Raw genomic sequence first — 25772 nt, forward strand, 5'->3', positions numbered from 1 at the left:
TGCCAGTTCCAGGAATGTGGGACTAGTACAGAGGTAGATCAAAGATAAAGAGCTTTTGGCAGTGGTGTTATGCGCTTTGCTTTACTGTACCAACAATTTAAAAACTGGATCAGCAAGTAAACAAAACCACAGTTACTCATTTCAGCAAGTGAGCGCTAAGTAAGTTTGATCCATCTTTCTTCACTGATAGTAAGAATTAAGGGAAAGGTAAGAACAGGAAGGAAGGAAGGAGCTTGGTCTTTACGTGAGCTCTCATGGTTGAACCAAAGGTAGAAGTCCACCAGAATATAGGGCTAGCATAAGTTATGTCTACATCAACCTGTACTTGTACATGGATTTTTTTTTTACAGTTATTCATTAATTTGTACAGACACATTGATCACATCAGTGAATTCTTCCTCCTTGAAAGGAGTAAAACAGAGATAAGTTTTAACTTCAGGTCATGGAGAAAGGCTGTTCTCATACTGCCCAGCTGTATTTAATGTTTAAAGAGGAGACTGAACAGCAGGAGAAAGTGGTTGAAATCTTTTTTTATTTAGCTGACAAAGTGGCAAATCATTAATGGTAGGTTACAAACATTATTTTGGTTGGATCACAAGCCCATGTGGTAAGATGGGGAAACAAAATTCTTACACAAATTGTAGAGAAGCTTCCTGAAGTTGGTCATCATGGTAACTCAAAACCAACACAAATACAACAGGTGGTGAAGTTAAATACAGTGCAAGGAAACAAGACAGTACCCGTGCTTTTAACACTTCCAGCCCCTACCACCAGCTTGGTTTGCAACCCTTGGGATATCATGGGATTTCTTTCCGGCACAAACAATTGCTGAACTGCCTCCAAACCTAGCTCACTGCACTTGAGTTGTTCCTAACCCCACAGCACTGGCATATGCTGTCAAGATATCCACAATTTGTTTCGTTTCTAGGGTCATTCGAGCTTCGCTCAGCCAGTCGTGTGCCACTCTCCTAGACTCTCCTCTTAACTGGTTGACAAATTTAGCTGCCAGCTCCAGATCTCCGTGTTCAATGCAGTATGAAGCATAAGACAGTAACTTAAACGTATCGAGGTCATCAGGGCTGAGCTCAGCAGGTGGCTTCAGCTGTTGAGGGTGAAACACAAGCAGCGACTGCAGGTAAGACAGGAAGTATTGATACAAGCTGTTTCTCGTTTCATCGATCATAGCCACTCTTTTTGCCAGTTTTTGGACTGTGTAGAAGCGTGCTCTGAGGGCCTCTTCACTGTATACTCCCCGCGTCAGGGATTCCTGAGGGAGAGCTGCTGTTAAGGCTTCTGTAAATGCGTTGTCAGAACAACTAGCTTTGATGGCCTTCACCGCGCTCTCCAGTGGTTCTGTGGGACTATCCCCAGAGGCTGTTTTCATGCAATATTTGAGGGCTTCAACAGACAGCCACAGCTGATGGGCCTTTCTGGCTTCTTCCTCGGCTACTGCGTGACCTGCAAAATAAGCCAAAAAGAGGACACTCAGCTGGGGCCGCACATGCATGTCCTGTAGGAGGAGTTTTGAACACAAGCAGCAAAAGCCATTCCTCTGAACACCCCGCTTTCAAAAGCGGCTGCCCCCTCAGCACTTGATCTTAACCCAAGTCTCTTCCGCAATTCAGGGTCAGAACTTGTGGAGATGGGATTTGCCAGGTGCTCAGCAGTGCGGCAAACGCAGGCCCACGAGCTACGTGCCTAAGCCTGGGTTTAGGCACCCAGGTTTGGGTAACAGGCCTTTGGGGATCACAGCTTTAGTCCTTAAAGAAATGCGGTTTCATGCTCACTCTCAACTGCTTGCTCAATTCCTTTCAGTCTGGCGTAGGCAGTGTTTATATCCAGCGTGAAGTTGTCGAGCTGTTCCTGAGTAAGGCGTCTGAATTGCATTTCTTGTTCGCTGAGTTTCTCTGATAAGTTCTGAAACAGAGCAAGATACAAAACAGCTGTTTCCGGTCTGATAACTTATTTTTAAGATAAGGGACAATGCCTATGGTAAATACAATATACCAGTAAGAAGCCTTATTAGGGTGAATTTAACAGTGCACTTGTAACCATCAAAAATTTCTCACCTATTGCAAACCCTTTTAAGACAAGTCTGAATAAAGCCTACACGTTCAGGCACTTTTTCATCTCTTCAAGATGAGCAGCAGATGCTGCCCAAGCCCACATTTTGGGCTTCTGGAAGATGGTTCACAAGTCTTGTCCTGTGAAGTGTATGCTTTGCAAGGGTTCAAATATCCCTCTAATGCCCTTGGGGATTCTTCTCCCTTACCTGCTCAAATTCCACCTTTAGTTCCTGTTCCTGGATCTTAAGAACATCTCTCAGATGGTCAGTGTGGGCAGCAGCCTGCCGCCGGAGCTGGGTCCTCATTTCGCTCTCCATCACCTCTCGGACTTCTTCAACCTGTACGCACACAAGTGGTTGTTATTACACCACTATTTTTCAACTGCTTGTCACACGCTCTGATTATATCATCCATCAGTGATTACCTAGGGTACGTTTTATAAGAGTGGCATTGACAGAGCCAGTGTTTCATTTTTAGAAACTGCCAAGGTCCATTTTTATAGCTAAGCCTTTTCCTAAAGACTTGAAAGAATAGCTTCACAGTGCCAGTTAACTGCTGCTTATACTCACTAGGCACTTAGTGCAGTTATCAAAATACTATATAAAAGATACAGTAACATGACAAACTAAACACTCCGGTGTTTATAAACCAGTTTCCAAAGAAAACAGTCTCTACCTTTTTCCCTACATGTTGTAATACTGTCCCAGTTGGACACAGTTTAATTAAAATGGTAATATCCCTTTTACTTCATCTTGTATAAAACAGCCACTTTAGAGAGCACAGGCTAGCACAAGGGGGCACAGGGAAGGCTTATTTAGGAGCAGTTTAACATTTTTTTGGTTTTCTGTTTGGTTTGGGTTTTTTTAAAGGATTGTGTCATTTCAAACCTTCCATTAAATGCAAAGATGACAGTTCAAGCAACTTCTAAAAAGATCTCTAAATTAATACCTGTCACTGCAGTGCTTTGAACTAACAGGCTGTAGGTGAAATCCTTAGTCTCCCTCATGTCAGTGCAAATTTTCCAGCTAGTGGCCAGTGTCCAATCTCATTTTCAGAGGCACAAATGTAAAAATGGCAGGAGGATTTAGCACAAGTGTCTGCCTGCAATACAGCATCTCAAAAGATAAAAACTCCAGTGCCCAAATTCCTATGTAATTTGCACTTGCTTCATGGCCAAAGCAGCATTAAAATTCTGAGGAGTTTTCATAGTTTTTCGGAAAGAAATCAAATCCCAAACCATTGGCAAAGAAGTGGAAGAACACGGAGATGCTTCCCGGAGACAGGATGGAGGGACTACATAACCTTAAGATGGCCACACTGGGTCAGAACAAACACTGATTTAGACCCAGTAATCCTATCTCCAACGGCAGACAGGAAACACAAAAAAGTCATTCCCCATTTCGCTGTATGATTTTACCATTCTAACTTTGCAGAAGTTTCCTTGCTCAACATCTCCTTTCCATGCTTAGCCTGGGGTTGCCCTATCTGAAGTCTCCCATCACTCAGAACATCCCAGTTGCTCTTCTGTGCACTTCTCTAACTCTTCTAGATCCTTTCTGAGCCAGAGAGAACACCACTTTACCTTCTTCTCCTGTTCTATTTCAATCTCACTTTTGTGATGCTCCAGTGCTTTGGCCACAGCTGCTTCAAATGCTTTTTTATCTTCAAGTTTCTGCTTCTCCAGGGCCGACTCGATGTGCTGCTGTTCCCTCACTCGCTGCTCCGCCAGCTCCTTGTTTAACTGGTCGATGCGACGATGGGCGTGTGCAATGAGAGAATTTAAGTCGTCTGTCGATAACTGGCCAGCTAAAGAAAACACAGGGTATTAGGAAGGTCTGCGAGGAAACTACCACCACGGTGCTTGCCCACCTCCCACTCAAGCACTCTCAAGCCCCACGTGGTTGACCAGTGAGGGTGTTTTATGAAAAGTTACTGAGCACTTCAAGCCCTTGTCCGGTACTAATGCCCACCTGCTATCACTTACAACTATAAGCAAGTATTTTCTGTCTAAGAGAGAAGTTATCTTAGTTTGAAGTGATTCACAGCTACTATTTACACTCCCATATCCGGGTCACACTCAGTTAGAAGAAACTGTTGACAACTCTGTCCCTTTCTTGGTTTTACACCACCGTGTATTTTCACCTGTGGCAGCACATGGAACAGCAGGATACATAAAACCCCGGTGCTGACCAACACCTCCAGCTGGGCACAAGCTTACAGAACTTTGCTCCCAAGAACACTAAAGTCATTGTGAGAGACTGCTAGAATTACATTTTCTCTTCAACGGTCCTCCAGACCAACTGCTCCCAATTAGTTTTCTTACCCAATGTGTACCTTTCAGGTTTGGCTACTCAAAGAGCAGTAGGGGTCACAACTACATCCGTGTCTGCTAAGAAGTTTGCTATTTTTCTGCTGGGAGAAGAGGACACAAGCTATGCCTGCAGCATCTAGTGACCTGAGAGCGGCGCAGGCTCTGTAAAGCACTGCAGCTCATTTTGCACTGGCTGCCAGCTAAATCGCCTGTACAGAAAACCAGGGACTACTCGGGAAAGCGCTCCTGCAGGGTCTAAAGCAAGTGAAACACAACAGTCCTTCAGCCATCCTGCTAGTGAGTGCTGGAGAAAGGACCAGCGCAGGAGGGCTCGCTGCCACGGTGCCCGTATCCAGCAGGGAAGCTGACCAGCAGCGCTAAGCTCAGCTGTTGAACTTAATGGACTTTTACTGCACTATGGTTTTAAATTAGGTTTCTTTGATAAAAAGGTAAAAAATAATTAATAAACCCCAAGAAAAATGGGAATCAAAGAATTAACCAATGCTTCTAAAAATCAATCGTAAAGATTAAATTCAGAGAATTAAGCTAACTTCAAATTAAACTAATCTCGTTTTGGTGACCCAGCTTGGAGCAGCCCTGCACGACCTCACAAGCACACGAAGTACCTAGACGTTTCAGTGGTGTCAGCAGGAGCTGGCGCACCCAGCACCTCTCAAGCTAGGGCTGCTGCGAGGTGGGCCTACCTGAGGACAAACACCATCACACAGCTTAACTGGAACTGGTGAAAGTTTGATTCTCATTGGAATTTCAGCAGCATGCATCAACTGGCTTAAATTCACAATGAAAATTTAAACCTGCCTTTAACAAGCCAGCAATCACACTCACCTGGGAAGTGTTGCTAGATAAAGTTTGTGGTTTAAGCTAGACTTGCAAAACTAGTGGAAAAGATCCCAAAGCACACCTCAGCCTGAAACATATTAGGAATGCAACATTTCACCCCTTTGTTGATACTGCCTGTAATTTGAAGTGATGTAGCACACAAACATTAAAAAAGAACAAAGAAAAGAGATGACATTCACAAGACCAGAACAAGTTACAGGAACTCACCTAAGTCAGTTATCTCTGCAACAGAAAGAGGAGAGGTTGGAAAAGTTAATGCACATTCACTATGGCAAGTCAGTCATGCAAAAGTAAAATAGAAAACTAAGAGCTTCTTATCTACAGTGACTTAAACATGAGTCCCAGTCTTTAGGAATTCAGGAAGAACAGTACGTCGAGGATAAAAGTCTCTATATTACAGGCAAGATGTAGCCCAAAACTTCCCAGCCACTAAAATACCTTTGGAAACCCACAAGGCTGATATTGAAGTTTAGCCAAAGCAAGGAATACAAGTTTGAAGTAGAAAAGTGCAACAGGACACTGAAAATTTTAGTTCGACATTTCTAGGTTCTTACAAATCAGCAGCAGTTGGCTTAGAAACAAGCTCCTGAGCAGCAGTGAGAGTCATGGATCCTGCCAAGTCAGCCCTGTGCGTACTTCAGTGCATGGAAGCTACCAGGAGATTCCCTTTCCTCCCTCAAAAGGGCGATCGCAAAACCCAAGATATTCTCCCTTTATCCTGCACAAGGAGAGGCAGCTCCATCTCCAGGGTGCCTAAATAAATTTTTTCTTCAAAACTAGTACCCCAAAAGACTGCACATTTAAGGCAACACAGCAAACTCCACAAACGGTTCGTTAATTTAAATGTGTTTTGCCTACATGTATTTGGTGGTTGGTTTGTTGTTCTTTGGTTGTTTTGGCTTGGTTTTTTGTTTGTTTTAAACAAAAAACATTCCAGAGATCATTTAGCTAGAGTGATTCTCTAGTCCACATTTCTAAAGCATACAGTAGCCTTAAGAACGAGTATGTTGTAATATGTCACATTATACTTCAGGAAAACTATTAGGCAATGTTAACACCACATTTTTCACAAACAGTAATTCTCACATCTAGAAAGAAATCTATTGTAGCTCAGAATTAAAGTTGTGACAGCTCCCTCCAAACACTGAGGCTAGAAAAACCTGAGATCACTTAGTACATTTTTTTGTTAGAACCGTGATTGGAAATATCTGGAAAATGTTTTTAGGGAATTAATTTTTTTGAGCTAGAACAGGCAGTAATTGCTCCACGGATGTACCACACGAGTTCTTGCAGCAGCTTATCCACAGTAATGGTATAAGCACATACTCCACCTCCTGCAACTTTGCTTATCTTTAAAATGGAAGTAGTCAAGGTAAGTAACGGTACCTGTGGGCAAGGAGTGTGCAAAGGGGATTACCATGGTGTATGAACATTTCCAACAGCTCAGGGCAATACATTTATTCCTTTAGTAAGACAGAAAGAGTCTAAATATGCTCAAGAATCACATTTCATACTTTTTCCCGTTACAGCAGAAAAGAGCTCAAGTTGAAAAACCCAAGCACCTCAAATAAATATGAGCTCATGAGATTTCAGATCTCAGGCAAAGAATTGTAGCAGCAATAGCAAAAAAAACCACCACAAGGCGTTTGTGCAGCAAACTGGCTATTGTCAAGTTACTGTGCCAATTTAATTTGGAAATAACGTATACTGCGGCAGGTATGGTATGAACAAGGAAGTCTATCTGTCAGTATATCTATCATTTCAGTGATGATCTAGAGAAATCCAGCGAGTTCTTCACCGCTCCGTAATAACAGTGCATTGGAATACCTATAATCACAGAGGTCCATCAGACAAATCCTTGATCAGCAAGCAACACAGATTTGATCCAAAGCTGCCATAACCTGACTCTCTTCCTGGAATACCAGGCGAGGGAAGAGATGTTTAAACAACCGTAAGCTACTTATCAGGCAAGAGCTACATTTTGTGAAACTTCCAATACAGCACAGGTAGGTTCCAGCATGAAGCCTCTCCGTAACACCTGCTTGAGATCACCGATTTTAACTGCGAACTAATTTTCACTTCAAAACAACCAACCAAGACAGAAATCAGGATGCAGGCCATTCAATTCAGTGGCTGCAGAAACCACAAACCAAAGCGACTGGCATGTAACAAGCACAAAGCGACCCTGCAGTCGGAGACTTACTCAGCCCCTTCCAGCCAGGCTGTACGTCGGGGGTGATACTGTCAAGCTCTCGCTGAAACTCTTCCCTAGCTGTAGCCACAAGCTCATGATATTGAGCTACTATCTTGGCCTCAGACTGCGCTGCCTGAACCTGTAAGAAACAAAAAAGAGATTTATTTTTCAAGGCAAATATTGAAAACAGAGGCCCTAAGTTAGCATCAGACATCGCTACCCTCCAGCCCAACCAAGGCAAACTCACTTCAGGGAAGAAAAAAAAAAACCCACCACAAATCTACCCTGCGATATCAAACCTCTTGTATACAATAATTATTTGCTGGAACTACCACAAATCCGTTCCTTCTCACACACACACTGTAACTAGACAGCCAGTCTGTAGCCTAGACAGGACTAAAGGAGTATCTTAATTCAGTTTATATTTTTAGAGATCTCCAGCTCTGTTTTCTCTGCTTACAGCTACCATATAGGCCTAGTAAGCCAGCCCTGTGATGGCTGCCCCCCTCTCAGTAAGTTCCGATATTCCCACTATTAGGCTAAATTCACTCAAAACACACCACATGAATTATCAGTTGACCTGCAAAGGGAGACAAATTTCACCTTTACATTTCTTCTCCAGTGCACTGAGCTGTGAAGTGATTTACCCACCAAGTCATTAGCACAATTGGCTCCTACTTTTCCCTAACCTCATGGGAAATTCCTCTCGGCATCAAATGGAAAGAATTACAAGTTGCCCACAGAAAGGACAGACACGAGTCAAGCTGGCTGGAGACTCTTTCAGGACAGAGCTCAAATTCTTCTTGCAAAGATCTTGTCATGACTGTTCATTGGTATATAACTGGCCCAAAGATTGAGCATAGTTAAAAAAAGATGAGAATTTACACTTTAAAAATATTTAACCTACTAGAGAGGACTTGGGAATGGGAGTCTTTACTCTAGCGGCAACTAAAAGCAGCCTGTGGAAGCATTACCTTTTTCACGACATTGTCCAAGTCAACTATCATATGATGAAGATTTTCTTCTGCAGCAATAATGTGAGGTTTGGCTCCTGCAATCTGAGACTTCTTGGCATTCTCGATTACGCCCTTCATCTTCTCTAACTCTTCTCTGAAAAGAGAAGCAGCTGCTAACTATAACACATACAGCAAAGTTTATTCCACCTGTATTTCATAGAATCATAGAATAGTTTGGGTTGGAAGGGACTTTTCAAGGCCACCTAGTCCAAACCCCCTGCAAGGAGCAGGGACATCTTCGACTAGATCAGGTTGCTCAGAGCCCCATCCAGCCTGACCTGGAATGTTTCCAGGGATGGGGCATCTACCACCTCTCTGGGCAACCTGGGCCAGGGTTTCACCACCCTCAGTGTGAAAAATTTCTTCCTTAGGTCTAGTCGAAATCTGCTCTAAATCTATAAATGCTATTTATAGGAAGAGCTACTGGATAACTCTACCGGTACTTCCCATCTACCAGCTCTAGGGCTAAGATGCTGTCATTCAAGATTTTTCTTCTTTCCACAGCCTGAAGCCTAAAGATGTCACTGTGTCTATTCCATGTAAAACAAGATTTATTTATAGTGCAATTAGTACTCAAGGCATAGCTGGAGAGGGCAGATGAAAGAAAAGTTCACTGGAAGGAGTTAGTATTAGTAAAACTAAGTTAGTATCAGAAGGCAGACATTTCCATCACAGAATATCAAGGAAACATTTTTAATATCGATGGCTTACTCTTGCAGAAGTGTTTTGGACATAGTGACTGCTGGAGAAAAATGAGAATGGGAGAAAATTTATAGAGCTCTGTAAAGATAGATTTTTTTTTTTTTTTGGTAATTAAGAAAGAACCACTTTCCTCTATCATAATTGGAAATCAAGGAAAAAGTGAAAAAGTGTTCCTTTCCCAAATCCATTCAAACGAATGGTGGTTTCTAACGACCTCATTGGAATAAGGAACAAGATTTAAAATAAGTAAGTAAATACATAAAAGCAAAGGCATCCAGTAGAGCAACAGAGAATGAAAGCTAGCGCATCTGGGGTGTGTGTTAGCTTTGTTTTACTCTTTGAAACCCCAGTTACACCTTCTAACTATTTTTAGTCAGCACAGCAACTTCAAAGACAAAAGTTTGTCACTAAGTAGCAACTGTGCAACTTCACTGATGATGTTGCCCTCTTGGCCTCAGAAGCATCAAAGGGTTTCCAAATTTATTGCTATCCTCATTACAAGGGCAACTTGGAGATTTTTGTCTGTCATCTTATTTTTGCTGCTATAATCCCTACGCAATGAGTCTGCACACCAGACTCAATGCACATCAACGTGGTTCATACAGAACCTTGAGTTACGAGCAGTGCTCCATTTCAGAATTCAAGTTTTTCTAGGACATACGCTTACTAAAAATCTAACCTTAAAAGCAACTCTGCTGACAGACAGAACTGCCAAACAATACTGTAAGGTTTAATTTTTCGTTACAACTAAAAGCAGCTAGCGATGTTACTGACTAAACACACAGAGAGTGCAGTCATGGAGTCCTTCCAGTAGGTTTAATATTGACAAAATTATCCAAAAATAATACAAAATTGATTATGGATTTTTTTTTTTTTTTTAAATCTTACTTGCTCTTACCAACTCTATACAGAAGTACTAAGGAGATTAAAAAGTTCTTAAAAAAAAGAACAGGACTGTTTCAGACTCCTTGGTACAGTGAGGACCATCTGCACAGGCACCTAAGACGTACCACTGCAAATTAAAATATTCATTCGTGTAGGTGACATTTTTGATTTGGCACAAACACGTCAGTTTAATATGAACACAGGTGAGTGCATACTTTCTAGAAACTTGTCTAGTATCTTCCAGCCCTCACATGCGTGATGTTAACTCGCCACTTGATAAGTCTTAAAAACAAGCAACTTACTTGGCTTTCAGAAGGGCGTCCGCAGCTTCATCCACTGCTCTCCTCCGGTCCTTCAGCGCTTCCTCCAGAGTGCGCCACTGAGATGACTTTTTCTCCCCAGCAGTCTAAGAAACATAGATGCCTAATGAGGGCCATCACAATCATGAAAATGAGAGTTATCAAAAACAAAACAAAAAAAAGAAAGCCTGTAGAGATTCAGAAGTTGCTATATTCATTTCACTCAAACTGAGTAACATTTTCGTGTTTTACCAACAGCACAGCTGGAAGCTTTATGCATTATTTTTCCCATCCAATGTTTTGTTCCACCTGAGCAACAGCCCTTTATGCACGCAGAAGAGCTTGTGTGAGGATCACTGTATGGCGCCACAACATTTTGGGGGAAAATCTCTACATGTATTAAAGTACTGTAATACTTTAAAGTTGCTTAATTTTAAAGTTGCTTAATTTTAAAGTTGCTTAATTTTAAAGTTGCTTAATTTTAAAGTTGCTTAATTTTAAAGTTGCTTAATTTTAAAGTTGCTTAATTTTAAAGTTGCTTAATTTTAAAGTTGCTTAATTTTAAAGTTGCTTAATTTTAAAGTTAGCTTAATACTTAAGCTTAAAAGCAAACTCTTAAGATACTCATTTTTCTAATAACTAGATTAAATCTCAAGCACTTGTTTAGTTGCTCATATGCCCCTCTTCGTTTGATTAACCACTAAATTATATTCTCTGCTCTAGAACTGAATAGGAAGCAGCGGTTCTGCACAAACCCCCCAGCATTAACACACCAGAACCACAAGCTGCTATGGCTCATGCATCCCTTACTCATTTCCAGACAAGAAATGAACAATCCAGCAGTAAGATTTTGGCAAAGGGAACAGTTCAATGGAATTATCAGGGTGGACAGCATGATACCCTAATGATGTTTAGGTAAAAAAATGGCCTTGGGAATTAAAACACAATTCATTAAAACACAACATGAAGACTACTAATGTATAAACTCGAACTTTTCTTCTTGCAAAAGGGAAATAAAAGAGTTTAAAAAAGCAAACTCACTGTATTATTCAATTACGCCACATTTCACAAGTGGAAAGATTAGTTAAAACTGTGATAAAAAGATATTGCAAGAAAAGCTTCCAACTTTAATTGTGAAATGAAAAATTTTGCTGAACACAATACAAAACAAAAAAAAAATTGTCCCCTTTCGTCCAGTTTACCTCAGAATTGTCCATGGCCTCCTTCAGTATTTGCGAATGGGCGTTCACTGCTTGCACAGCAGACTCCTGGGCAGTAATCGCCTGAAGGGTTATACGAGCTGTCGCGCTTAGGGCTCCTTCTAGAGTTGCTGCAAGGGCTGGAAAAAAATGAATTAACTGAATTAAACTACGAAGAAAAGAGCCTTAGAATTAGTAAACCAAAAGTGCTGGTCAGTTTGGGAACTACGCTTGCAGCGTATGGAGAAAGAAAGGTTGCCAGAACACGCTCCTTATTTAGGGGAGTACTAAGGTGCAGGTCTGCACTTACAGCAATAAAGCTACTCAGCGGAAGGCCTTTACCCTGTCTCTGCAGGGGGGTGCATTTAAACCAAGAGGTATTTTCCATCTTCGTTACAATGATTATTAAGAGGAAACAAATAAATTTTCCTATCTTCTACACGGAAGGTATATTCCAAATGCAGAGTTATTCTTCCTAGCCGAGAAGGTTGTGGACTCAACTATCTATTCCTGTTGGTATAGAAGCACAAATGACCTATTAATTATTCAAGCAGGAACCAAACCAGAACAGTAAATCAGTGAGCAACATCTGCCCTTCTGCAGGCAGACATATAAGTAGTTGGGTAAGTAAATCCACCTTTCCAGTAAATACTCCTTTGGATTTTTTCAGTGTAACATTTCAACTTCTTCACTTGCAAAAAAGTCCTTGTACGAAGCAGATAACTAACGCTGCTTAAGTTTGCGCTGCTCTCCTACGCCACACAAAGCGCTGAACAGAAGCAAGGGGCAGCAGACCACAACCAGCATGGCTACTCCAAGCCCATTAAGTCCAGGCTTGTACATCCTTCTCATCCCTTGTGTGCAACAACAGCCCACGGCTCGGACTTTGGCCGAGGACCAAAGCACTCAGAGGAAAGTCTGAGTGTGGTTAACACATCTGCCAAGATCCCGTTTCATGTGCCCAGCGGTCAGATGGGTCAGATCAGACACAGCACGCTGCACCAGCGCCTCTTCCACCATCAGCACTTCCCAAGCACAAAGAGAATAATAAAATAAAATAAAAAGGCCGTAGCTCCCACAGCAGGCTGAAGCATGTCCAATACGTGGCCCCAGTACTGTTAAACTCCCTTTCAAGCCTATTTTCACTGGCTACACCTATGTTAACAGTAAACATCCACTTCCTTTAAATATAGGTTCTGTTCAGCATCCTTGTAGTCAATGCCCCTAGCCTACCCACCCCGAAGACTCCTTCCCTCACCACAGGTCTGCAGAGCCACTGCAGTCAGCTGTCCCTGCACTGCCCCAAGTCAGAAGCCACACTTCAACATCCATCTGTTTCTCCAAGAGGCTGGTCTCCCTCTCATCCTCATCAACCTGCAGCTTGAGCTGGGTTTGCTTTCAGAAGGTAAGTATCAAGGTAGCTGGCTACAGATCACCTGGACATACTAGACCGCAAAACACCATCTATCAAAAGAAAATTCGCTATTTTTCTGGCTTCCCCTGAGGCAAACCAGGAAAGGACCATAATTGAAATAAAACTCCCGATTTAAAGTCATGCTGCAGCCAACCAAGACCAAACTGTAAGTACCTAAAATCTAATAAACCAAGTGAGGGGTGGGAGGAGAAGCAAAGCTATTGATTAATAGGTCTGAGTTAGAACCCAAGCAAGGAACTATCACAGTTCTCAACCCAGAACCTACAAGCAACTCTTCACAGTGCCTTGACATACCATCCCCGAATCACTGCCGAACAAGTCGAGGCAGCAGCTCTGTAGACAAGGGGATCCCAGGAGATGGCAAGCTGAACACAGGTCAACAGCATGCTCTGGCAGCAATGAGACCTGGCTGTGAACAGGGCTGCATCAAACAAGAGCACGTCCCACAGATCAGGCGAAGGAATGATTCCCCTCTAACTGGCACTTACGAGACTACACCTGGAATATGGCATCTCATTTTGAGAGCCCCAGTCTAAGAAAGGTCCAAACAAGCTGGGGAGAGAACACTGGAGAGACACTAAGAGGGTTAGGGGATGGGAGCACATGACACACATGAGCGGCTGAGGAATCTGGGCTTGTTCTAGCCTAAAGAGAAGCCAAAGGTGTATCTTAAGTAATGCCTTCCACATCTAAAGGAGTGTTACAGAAGAGATGGAACCAGACTCTCAGAAAAGGCTGGGGGCAACAGATGCAAGTGCCAACAAGAGAGAAAGTAGTTGGATGTATCAAGTTCTCCATCGTAAGAAGCACTGCCAAAGCTGCTCAGAGAGATGGAACAATCTCCATCCTTGGAGAGCTTCAAACCTCCAAGGGAGAAAGCCCTGAGCAACGTGCCTCAACTCTCCAAGCAGGGAGGTGGACTAGATACCTTGGAGGCCCATTCCAACCCAAAATTTTCCATCATTCTTTGACTATCAGTTACTTCTCAGTGGGTGGAAAAAGCTTCAACACCACTCATTCTGCCAACACAACACAGGGACAATAACAATGAGATGCGTAAACAACTTAGAACTCTAAAGCCAGTACAGCCCAACAATTCTTATATCACGTATAACATGTATAGGAAAACTCTCAGTATGGACTTGCCCGATATCTTCTCTTGCTCCTCTTTGTCTTGCTGGGCAAGCCGGGCCGCAACTTCTTCTGGTGACCGTTCTTTTATAGCATGGGAACCTTCATGTTCCTTACCTATTTAGAAGTAAAAAGAGTTAAAAGTGTGTCAGCAAAGAGTCCAAATTAGTATACGAATCACTTGTAGGGAAGTAACTTTCTTTTAAAAACTGATTTTTATAGTCAGTATCACTTTATAAATCTGACTTGTGCACAAAGCCATGCTGAAACTACCTCAAGCTTTTTTTATAGCCATAACTACAAAGGCCAGTCTCACATCTTCTTAAAGTTAAAAATAGTAGCGTGGATACCTCACATGCAGCTGTAGATTTTATGTTGTCTAGTTACAAAAATACAGAAGATTCAGAAGTGAAAGGCAAAGCAAGAACTCGCAAACACTTATGGCACCAAGTTTAAATTTCAAGTGAATATCTGTTCTTATTTTTTTCCAGTTCTCCTTTGGCATGCTTGGAGAGTCCAGCCAAAGTAAAGAAAGATTAGGGAGGGAGCTACAGCAAATCACAATTATACTCTATTCCATAGCCTAAGGCTACTTAAAATGCCTTTAAGAGTGAGCATTGACCTAAGTAATTCTCTCAAGACCAACAGCAAGTCTGCATCTGAACTGAGAGAGCCCAGACCTCTCAGACTCATGCTGCAATAAAACCCACCAGGTTACCTTTTAATAATGCTGATGCTAACTCTGAAGAATGTGTTTACTTATTGCTGACATACTTTTCATGGAATGTGTTCATACATAAAGAAATTTACTATAATCTCATCTGAAAGAGACTGTCATATAGAAGCTAGCATTTCTTGTCAAGTTAAACAATAAATGCAGTTTCTTCACTTGGCCCTGGGCAGACACGTTTTTCTGAACAGCAATCAGAAAGCCATAAAGAGCAGAAGCAAACTGGACTGTACAAGCTCCAGTTCAGCATAAAGGCAGGTTTTCCTCTTGTGTTCACGCCTCTACCTGTCCCAGGTATCAACCTCAGCTTCTTAGTTTGTTAAAAATCTATGAATAGATGACGAAAATTTTCTTCTGCAAAAGGCACAAAGAATCACGCCTTTAAAAACTGACAAATACCAACACAGAAGTAAGAATTTATGCACTCGAAGCTACAGGATTTTGGTTTTCTTCATCGTGTTCATATGATCTTTTTCACCTTCTTCAGGCTGTATCCCCGGAGCTGGCACTGACATGGCTACACCTGTTGCAGAGATGATCTGTGCTGCAGCCTTGCCTGCTGTTAAATACAGTTATAGAAAAAAACAGTTAGTATAGATGAGCTATAATGTAAGAACAGGGATATAAGACTTAATTTTTTTCCTCTGGAGAAACACTGATATTATTATTTCCAGTAAAAGAGAATTTCCTGGACAAACAGCAACCAGGTATTACTTACATATACACATGCACACATGGTCATGAGAGAGAAATGTAAAAAGATGTCACAACTGCTCCTCTCTATACCAGTACCATTTGATCTGGCTTTACAGGACCTCAGTAATTATCCAAAATTTAGCTTCTTGTGCTTGCACAAAGAGGAGGAGGTAAATGGCCTCAGAGTGCTGCACCCAAGTGCTCTTCCTGCTGAGTCTCATATCTCAACTGTGCAGGACAGACATTGTTTGTGTTATATCCCAAGCATTCTATAAGGGAAATAAATTTATTTTTTAAATATTCAAAAAAGCTAAAGACATTTTAGATAAATTTTCTCATGACTGGCAAGAAAATAACATTAATTCTAAGAAATTATAACAGACTCCTCTTCAACCACTCCAAAGGACTATTTTAATCTACCCTAGGATATATGATGTGAGAGATCGTTAAGTCTTTTGCTTCTCTCTACATGACATTCTGCAAAGTTACCTTCTTTTTCCTCTGAAGGAACAGCAGATTCTGTTTTGCTCATTTGGGATTTGGTAGCGGGCTGTTTAGACTCTTTCATTACTTCAGCTACAGATGAGATCTTCAGTGGACCTTGCTGTATCTTGAAAAATCAAAAAGAAATATCATCTCTTTTCCAAACAGCCTGTGTTTCACCAATTCCATTTTAAGGGAAAAGAAGACTTCCGTATCCAGACAACTGTAGTTTAATCTAAATTTCAAGGTACACATGAAAACAGTAGCAAGGCCACATGATTTCTTGCCTTGATTTTTAATTTCAAAGGAATCTTTTCAATTTTCACCTCTCCAAAATTGAAGGTATAGTAGCGGCAGTTTTCACTACAAATATTTAAGGTATGCATAAAAAGCAAGTAATTTCACGCCCCAAACATTCCAAACACTTGTGAGTGTTTTGAAAGACTACCGATAATACAGAAACTATAAAAACCACAAGTACATGAATGTCTGAAACAATTCCAGGAAGCAGATTTCAATTATTTCCCCTCGGATGTTATTTAGTCCATATAGGTATATCTTAAATTCAGTTGACACTTCCCCTCTTCATTTTAAACCTCTTGAGCATTTACTGTCAAAACAAGCTAGGCCATCAGTCTTCTCCACCCAGCTTCAGTTTTTTGGGTAACTGCTCCAACAGCTGGCTCCCTCAATTGTAATTTTTTATCCACCAACACTTCTGGAAGTGAGCCCTCCCATCCTGCCCAGTTTCTAGGCAATTCCTTTTCAAGTTGTAGTGGGGAAAAAAAAAATGTTTTAAAGATATGTAACTGCATAATTAAAGATTTGTTTTTAAAAAAAGAACAAACATGATGATTTTGTCTGGATGTCACTGAACAGAAGACGCTATAGGCATGGTGTGGGATTGACAGGCATTGAAGAATCACAGTTGCACAGCTTCACTGATTTCCCTTTGAAAGGATTCAGCCGTTCGTGTTTGGGGCAGACGAACACTTACTCAAGCGCAGTGTATTGTGAGGTTTTATGATATTAATCCTTTAATATCCATCATGCAAAGCTACAAGGTAAAAATAAAAGCATTTGAGTCAGAGCCATGACTGGGCAGATGATAACTTTGCCAACTGAGCGGTCTGTTTTGCAAAATTTACTAGTGCCTGGGAAGGCATTAAGAGCTTGGATGATCACAAGTCAAGCGTAGCTAAAACCAGAAGAGATGCAGTTTTTGTTAACCGATTTCTCACATTCATTACGAACAGCTTGCTTAAACTCAAATTAAAAATATTTTGGGCTTCTCGAAGGACAACTGGCTTCTGAAAGCTCAGGACAGCCATGGCCAGAGCAGCTTTGCAGGATTCTTGGATAACTGGGAAGCATCTGCTTTCAGATGCAGGAACAGAGAAACTTCCAGGTTCAGTTTCCAGAGCTGTGCTGAAGGCTGTATCAAGTTTTCCCTTCTGCAGGGTCATGTCACTAGGATTTCAAAGTATGATGCTTATGCATGGTTCTGTACCATTCAAGGTTTTATTGATTTGAAGAGTCCTCAGTTTTCTTTAAAATAAATTCAGCTTAGAATGAAAGTTGTCTAAACCTGCTACATTGCTAACTACACTAAATCTCTAGCCACAGTAAAACAGTTGAATCCCAGTGCATCACCTACCTTTCTCTTCCCCCCAATTCATTTGAGTATAAGCAGAAGAGCTATTCAGTTAGGATCCTGCTAGATTATTTTACTGCAAATAAAAAATAACAGTTTTACAACCCACAGACCACAATCACAAAATGATAATGGCAAACGTACAAGCAGCACTGTTATGCAGCACCACGTAGTACCTCAGCTCTAATCCCTAAACCTATCACACAACAAAATTAAACAGAATTTGAAAACTAAGTCCAGATGCTCAAAAGGGTGGAAGTGAATGGGAAACACTTACCGGTTTCTTTGGCATCGGTGCACTATAAGGTGCAGGACCAAGTGCCATCTCAAAGAGTTTATCTGAGTAGGGAACGGCCTTCTCTACGCTCTCCCGGAACTGTGTATCATAGCTGGCATACAGGACGGTTCCACCTACTCCTCCACCCATAAACAGGACACCTGCACCAATGATTTTGCCTACAGAAACACTGGTGGAGGAGAAGAACGGTGGAAGTTATGTAAATTGTATTATATGACAAAGATCAAACAGATTATAAGTCTTTAGCTCACAGCTGGGGACAACGACTCTGTTCCACGAGCTGGCCAACAAAACCCAGCATCCACTTTAAATCACTTTCAACACCAGCGAATCCCTGGTACTGTACTGGTTCATGACTAACCCAAAGATAAGATGGCAACCCACAACCTCCCTTCTAAATATTGATAATCTTGATTGGCTTCATTTAAACTTGACTGAATCAAACCAGGAACACACAAAACCATGAGAGTAAGAGTTACTCAAAAAAAAAATCTCACCACTAGCAAGTTGCTCTCATGTGAAACTATGGAGCAGACTCCCTCTTGGTCAGCGCAACAGAAGAACCAATTCCACCCTCCAAAGCCTTCTACATACCCAGACTCTCCCGATGGGGTAGCATATCCACGGTACAGTCGTAATGGACGGAGTGACGCTCTCCCACACCGGCTATTCTGCAAGGGGTGGAGAAGGCAAGAAATAAGCAGCGAGCACATTTAAACATCTCTTCACCTCAACAGCCGTATTGCACCAGTTTGCTTCGTCGCCACGCCTTGCATGCCCTCTGAAGGAAAGTGGCAGCTAGTAGTAGAGCAGTGATGTTGGACTCTCTTTTCCCTAAACGAAGAAGAGTTTTCTCACGTGCAGCTTGTTGGTTAAGGGCGTTTTAAGAAATAATTGAGAATTTTTAAAATTGAGGAAAAAACACACCACCTCAGCTTATTTCTGCATTTATTTTGTCTATTTATGTTCCTTACTTCCAGTTCAGACAGTACAACTGGGTTAGTTCAGATTCTCTTCAACAATCTCATGCGCTAGAACAGCTCAGCTGTGAGCAGTGCAGAAGACAACAGCAGCTCTTTAAATACTTAAAACTTTTCATTTCTGAAGACATACAAGCAGTTCTCCTTGAGCTTCCAAAGCAAGACTTCCTCTTTAAAAGAATTAACAATGCATTTACTTTCCAGATAGACATTGGATTATAATATAAATTAAATTACTATATGAAGAGTGATATTTCATTATATTCTGCTTAACAAAAAACACATTACCCAAGATTTTTATCCTCTTTATATTTTAGCTGAAAATTAAGACTTACCAGAAAGACTGGTTAGGGTACTCCAACCTACAAAAGGAAAAACTCTGTCCCTCTCAGGTGTTTTTTTTACCCCCAACATATGAATTGCTAGGAGAGGAATACAGGACTCACAGGAAATCTGAGTACAAGGCACAAAAGGAATTTTTCCCACAGTTGAGATATTTTGGGCAACTAGAAGAGTTGGGAGATGCTTCACTACAACATAACCCCAGAAGATAACTTTCTCTATTTCCTTTTGCATATGGCAATAAGTAATAAGTACAAATTTTGTTGTTTAGCTCCCATCCTTGTCCCACAGCATAGAGAGGAAAGGCAGGAATACTGAATTCTTATTCTTTCCAGAACAGCAGCCAAAATCTTCTTATTAGTAACAGGAGCACGTGTACAGCAACAGGAAACGTGCTCTTCTTACCCCCGAGACCTTCACGAGCTCTAGCTGTGCTCTGTGGTTGATTTTCTGGTTTAGGATGGACAAAACAGGAGACCAATATATTTTGTAATGTTTTTGATTATTAGAGTTGATTGTCTCAGAAGCATAGACCGAGGCTTCACTGGCCCTTTCAAGGGGAACTTCACTAATAAAAGCCTTTCAAGTAGTTCTGTAATTGATGGGTTTGTGATTTGTAATTTGCTGGACCTGCTTATGAGTCTTGATAGGGCTCTATTACACCATGAAGCATAGGATGAGTAAAATATATGAGCATTCTGCGTACAGCTCAACCCAGTAAAATGAGGGTAGGAGGAAAAAAAAAAGTTATTTTCTATTGGTCCATTCAATTTCAGTCCTTTTCAAGACTCTGGGTTTATGTTATTTTGCCTAATGCTCCCCTGGACAGAAGCCGTCACTCCCAAGCCCCTCGCCAGGCTTTCTGTAGGTTATCCCACCCTGCCCCATGGCAAGAGGGAGCTTAAGGCAACTCACTTGCCTGTCCCTGCTCAGGCTGGACTTGCCTTCTAGCTGATCCTGGAGGCTGCCACAACTGTAACCTTGGTACCTGGGCCACTACAGTCATTTTCATCTTGGCTACAGATTCTACTCACACTTAACGATGGCAAATAACACCACACCTGGTCGGTTCTCCCACCTTTGGTAAACACATCTGCTCCTGCATTTAGGAACAGGCTGCACTTAGGGACCTAGCAGGGGAGAGGAGAAACCATGCTTCTCGTCATTCAGCGTTTGTGCTTCCTACATCAGGAGGGTTTTTCTATCTGGGATTATTGATTTTTGTCCAGATGATCTTTCAAGGTCCCTTCCAAGCTGGGCTGTTCTACGATTAGCCAAATCCTCATTTTTATTCATCGTTCATCAAGATGAGAGGAACCGAAATGCAGGCGCTCAGTCTACGCTGTCAGACTCGCACACTCTTTAATAATGCCACCATGAGGTCTGCAGGCAGACACTGAGACACTGGCCTGAGCTTTAGCTAACTGAACAGGGCGAGAGAAGCTCCTGAACATGACTTGGGACACACCGAGTCTCCTGCCAAAAAAGAGGGTTAAGAGTATAGACAGAGCAGTAAAGACAAGAAAATGGGAGATGGATAATGAGGCATGAAAATCACGTAACCGCGGGGCTCCCTGGGGATCACTGCAGCTGGAGCAGAGAAGAAACCAAGGCTGCTATGCCGGAAAGAACATGCTCCCCCAGGCTGGAGGATGCCTGCCCGTATAAGCATGACAACAGGCAGCATGGACAGATGGAGCATCCTGGTGTCACCACGCTGGTGCCCCTTCCAGGCCTGACAGCATCAGCATTTGCCTGACAACCTCTTAACAGCCAGAGGGTGTTACTTCCATGGCTGGAGTTTTCACTGCTTGAGAAATATTACCTACTGTCATCTCAGATCAGGTGAGCACTTCTTGATTAGAGTCCACAATTCTGCATTTCTTGCAAAACAAGCACTATAATTAAAACCTTTCTTTCTCATTTCCAGTTTCTGGCTCTTTTGCCACCCAAAAAAACAAGTTTTAGTTGCAGAAAGTCCGTAGGACCAGCAATGGTCTTCATATGTATATACTACAGTATGCCACAAAGCTTCCCCTCAATGTGAATAAAAAGAAGCAAAACGTATAAAAAAATATTGCATTGCATGCCCACTTTTGCTGTCCAAACTAAACCTCTGTTGTATTTGGTCTCATCAGGAAATACGAGTAGGGTTAAAGGAAAAAAAAACAAAGTTATTTTCTGAAGTAAGGAAACAAAGAGGAAGGGTACAGACAAACTTCACAGACTGCTGTGGCATCTCTGTGTTTGCACAGCTCTTCCAGCAAACATTTATAGACTGAAGACACACTTCTGAGCTGCAAAGCACAACATGGGCTTTTCCAGTGCTGCAAAGTCATTCTAGACATACTCTTTTAAAATACATCCACAGAGCCCTAAGTGATAAACATCTGCAAAAGCCTGCTTTCCATCTTCTCAACTCCCAGCTCAAATTTTCCACAGGCCTGCAAACCCAGAGCCTTATTTTAGTGGGCATCAGATGGCCTGGCCCAGAGAACTCTCGTGCTTTACAAAGCGGCAGAGAAAATGCCAGCTGCTGTGGTGGAAAAGGTTGCTTGCCTTAAAGTGGTTACAGAGCCAGTGGGGGCTGAATGTACAGCTCTCCCTTTGCTGAACTGTGTGAATAGAGAGTAATGAATACCAGAATGTAGAGCAGAACATAAAAGCCATCTAATCAGATTATTTTTTATTACTGTTAAGCAGACACCTGAAATACAAGTTGGGGCCATAGTAGAGGGGTCACTCTCACATATAAACCCTTCTAGCTTCTTAAAGTTGTCTGCTTTAAAAAGGCTCCATAGCATATTCTCATCCTAATTTCTGATGATGAGGAAGGGCAAAGGTCCAGAAAATAAGCCCAATGGGAACTGCTCCCCCGCCAGCACCGCATATTCTCTCCCCTCCGTGTCTGATTGAGGACTGAATGATCCCAGTCATGGCCACTCGGTACCACAGGGCCCCTCACACCTGGAAACTGATGCTACTCGTCACCCTGAGCACCGGGACCCCCGTCGTTAACGACACGGCCGGCCGGACCCCAGTGGGGTCAAAACGGGGAAGGGCTGTGAGGTACCGGGGCCGCAGGCCGGGGCGGCGCAGGGGAGGTCGCGGCAGTGAAGGCAAGGTCACGTCCTTCCCCGCCGGTGAGCGGGCCCCGCCGCCCCGCCGCCGCGGTACTGTCCGGCCGTGTGCCGCCGCCGAGCTCTGCCGCTCCTCCAGGCTGCGGCCGCCACTTCCCAACGCTGCCCCGAGGCCGGGAGCGGCGGGAGAGGCGGCGGCAGGCCCGGCGCCGGCAGATGACCGCCGAGACTACAGACCCCAGCATGCAGCACGGCGCGCCCCGGCCGACCCGACACGCCCCGCTCCCTCCAGCCCGCCCTACTTCTCCAGCGGCCGCCACTCGGTAGGAGAGCCGTAGCAAACTACAAGAACCGGCGTGCCTTGCGGGCAGCGCGCCCCTCGGCCCGGCGCAGCGCTAGCGCGCTGCACGCCGGGACTCATAGGACCTCTGACTTACTAGCGCCCGGCTCCCGCCCACCCAGGCGCCCTGTTGGCGCTCACGACCGTCCCTCAAAAGCCGAGCAGCCAATCGCAGCCCGCGCGTGCGGAATCATTCAGAGAAGACCGAGCCACGATTAGAGGACGCGCGGCGCCGCGTACCACCCCCCAGCCCCGCGCTGCCTCCGCTCGCCCCCGCCGACAGGCCCAGCCCGGCCCGGTCCCTGCGAGGCTGGCGGCCAGGCCTCACCGGCCGGAGGGCAGACGACAGCGAGGACTGCTCGCAGGGCTCGCCCAGGGCTGCGCGCTGCCCGCCGCCATGCTCACCTGCGCGGCCGCGGCGACCCCCGCTCGGTGACACGCCCGCAGCATGGCCTTGGAGCCGGTGGCGGCCGGGGGCAGGCTGCAGGAAGGCGCTGTGCGCGGTAACTCCCAGCGCCGCCTGCCTCCGCCCCCCCCACCGCGCGTAAGCGCATCGCGCATGCGCGGCGACCGCCCAGGCTTCCGCTCCGCCAGGGGTGTGGCCGCTCCTAGAGGCTAGTGACAGACAGCGCGTCCAATCAGAGGGGAAGGAACGAGTCCTATGCAAATATAACATCCCGCCACCGCCGCCGCCGGTGAGGTGTCTCTGACGGGGGGCGGCCCCGATGGCGCATGTGCGGGAGAGGGACTGCCGGGGCGGCCCCGGTGGGGCTGTGCGGGGCCCTCGGGGTACGCAGCGGTTGTCACCGGTCCTGCGGTGCTGGATGAGCTGGGCCCGGACCGCGGGGCGCCTAGTAGCGAGGACAGGGCGGTCCGAAGCTGCACCAGGCGGTGCCCCGCTAGGCGGGGCACGGCGCCGTCCCGCCCACGGCGCAGCGTAACCTTCGCCGGCCGCCGTAGCCGGGGCGTGGGGATATGGCGGCGGCGACGGCGCGCGGGGTTGTGGCGGGTCGGTGGCGCGCGGCGGCTGAGGGGAGGCGGGCGGCCATGTCGCGCCGGGACGGGGGGGTGGCCTGTGAAATGGCGGCGCGGGGCGGTGTTGCGGGGCGTCTCCTGAGAGTCTGGCTCTCCGCAGGGTTCCTGGGGCGCTGGGCCCCGTGGGCCGCCCGCTGTCCCGGCGCGGGGCGCGCTCTCTCCGGCCTCTCCGCCCGGTGCGTCAGGCAGGTGCGGGCACCAGCGGCGGCCCCACTGTGGAAAGCGCGGCTGCCTTGTGGGAACCTGCCCGAGGGAGGCACCCCATCGGTCCTCGGCAGGTACAGTCTGCGCTGCTCTTTCTGGGAAGAAGGCTTAAGAGGAGGTTTCTGTAAACCTCTTTGTCCGAGAAGCAACTTGGGCCGCCTTTTTCGGGAGCTGACGTGTCTGTGTTTTAGCCCTAAGTCTGCCGCTTATGTTAAGCATAAAGTTTGAAGCACGATGTAGAATGGAATATATTTGCAGACGTAGGCGTTACAAATAGCCTTGTTGCAATCGGAAGTGTTTCTCTTACTGATCATTAGTATTCTAAAAGTAATTTCTGAACGCCAGTAACAGCTGAATGTTTGCTCTTGAGTGTTTTACCACCGCTTTTAGTAGATGAAAAAAGCTGTTCGGTGTGGAAGTGGTGGAGTCACCAGTCCCTGGAGGTATTTAAAAGACATGTAGATATGGTGCTTAGGGACATGGTTTTGTGGTGGGCTTGGCAGTGCTGGGTTAACGGTTGGACTCAATGATCTTAAAGGTCTTTTCCAACCTGAACGATTCTATGAATAATAACTTTTAGATTAGTTTCAGCTAGAGTTCGGCACTGCAGTTAGCGTTCATACATACACGCACATTAAGTGGTGTGCTGTAATGTTAGATGAGTTCTTGTTAACCTTCAAACAAGTCACAGCCACTTCTGATTTCTTTTTATGTGAAAATGCCAGTGCTCATTTTTAGAAAGAGATGTTTCATTCTTCTAATATTTTTTCCCGTTTTGGGGGTGGGTTTTAGTATCACCTCTCTACTTCCAAGTATACTTCAACAGCCAGCGAGGACTCTCACTTACTGTAGCTTACGGAATGGAAAGAGGAAAACCGTGAAAGCTGTTGTCAAGAGGTTTCTCCGGCTGCACAATGGCCTTTGGGTTAGGAGAAAGGTAAGACTACAAGTGTGTTATTTGGCTAATTTGTTTTCCTTCCGTTAGAGGGCAGCAGCTAGTATGGAAGTTAAAAAAATCTCTGTAGAGAGACTCCCGTCTTCCTGAATGTGAGGAATTTGTCCTGGTTTCCTTATCAGTATTGCTGTGTATGTGTATTTGTAGCGACCCACTTAAAAGTCTTTTGTGCATTTTCTTCTGACAGGCTGGTTATAAGAAGAAACTGTGGAAGAAGTCAGCTGCCCAGAGGAAGCGTTTGAGAGAGCTGGTGTTGTGCACTAGAACACAATGTAAACTCCTTGATAAAATGACCACTTCTTTCTGGAAAAGAAGAAATTGGTATGTTGATGATCCCTACCAGAAGTATCATGATCGCACAAATCTTCGTGTGTAGAAATCTTGGTTTCATTTTTGCACTTCTGTACGAAAGAGGTGGTGGTACATGTGGTACGGTCTTAATTTTAGAACGTACATCTGTAATACCTATTACTTTTCTAAATAAATGTATGTGTATCATCTGATCAAAATTATGGGTATCAATGCCCAAAATAAAGGAATATTCAAGATTATCTTGAGCTGCAGTTTGTATTTTACTTCGCAGAGATCAAGCTGGTCACCTGTATCTTCTGATGTCTGTTGGTTTCCTGTGATTGTATGTAACGTGGATCAATACAGTCTAAACATCACTAGAAGTTAAATATGTTGAATTATTCATCTTAAAGTTTTTAAAAGAAACATGTTTAAATAACCCCGGGATATATTTTGCTGTGTCCATACTTATTGGTAGTTCACTGAATGGAGTCTCCTTGGGGAAGGGAGAAAGGAGAGCAGGGTCCGTTTCAGTATTGTTGCCTGTCACAGTACCAGATAAACTGTTGCCATGTCTCCATACTA

The 25772-nt window shown here is 44.1% G+C and overlaps 2 protein-coding genes across 6 annotated transcripts; one reads left to right on the forward strand and one right to left on the reverse strand.

The window, feature by feature from the left end:
- Positions 1-57: 57 nt before the first annotated feature.
- IMMT (inner membrane mitochondrial protein) lies at positions 58-23152 on the reverse strand (the record flags this gene model as incomplete). Of its 5 annotated transcripts, XM_081999513.1 has the most annotated exons (14): positions 851-1458; positions 1788-1917; positions 2273-2404; positions 3649-3872; positions 7442-7571; positions 8407-8542; positions 10338-10441; positions 11537-11673; positions 14115-14216; positions 15308-15388; positions 16015-16135; positions 17940-18129; positions 18555-18631; positions 23108-23152. In XM_081999513.1, the coding sequence occupies 14 exons, from the start codon at positions 23150-23152 to the stop codon at positions 851-853; spliced, it is 2217 nt and encodes a 738-aa protein (XP_081855639.1). The 5 variants fall into 5 exon arrangements, with proteins under 5 accessions (XP_081855635.1, XP_081855636.1, XP_081855637.1 ...); XM_081999509.1 differs by lacking the exons at positions 18555-18631; positions 23108-23152 and adding an exon at positions 5446-5460 and having other exon boundaries at positions 58-1458; positions 17940-18002; XM_081999510.1 differs by lacking the exons at positions 15308-15388; positions 18555-18631; positions 23108-23152 and having other exon boundaries at positions 58-1458; positions 17940-18002.
- MRPL35 (mitochondrial ribosomal protein L35) lies at positions 23151-25320 on the forward strand (the record flags this gene model as incomplete). The annotated part of the gene is made up of 4 exons (XM_081998927.1): positions 23151-23205; positions 23838-24015; positions 24734-24878; positions 25084-25320. The coding sequence occupies 4 exons, from the start codon at positions 23151-23153 to the stop codon at positions 25270-25272; spliced, it is 567 nt and encodes a 188-aa protein (XP_081855053.1). The 3' UTR covers positions 25273-25320.
- Between the last annotated feature and the right edge of the window lie 452 nt (positions 25321-25772).

Source organism: Phaethon aethereus (assembly GCF_964289735.1).
Source record: "Phaethon aethereus genome assembly, chromosome: 4".
Classification (NCBI taxonomy): Eukaryota; Metazoa; Chordata; class Aves; order Phaethontiformes; family Phaethontidae; genus Phaethon; species Phaethon aethereus.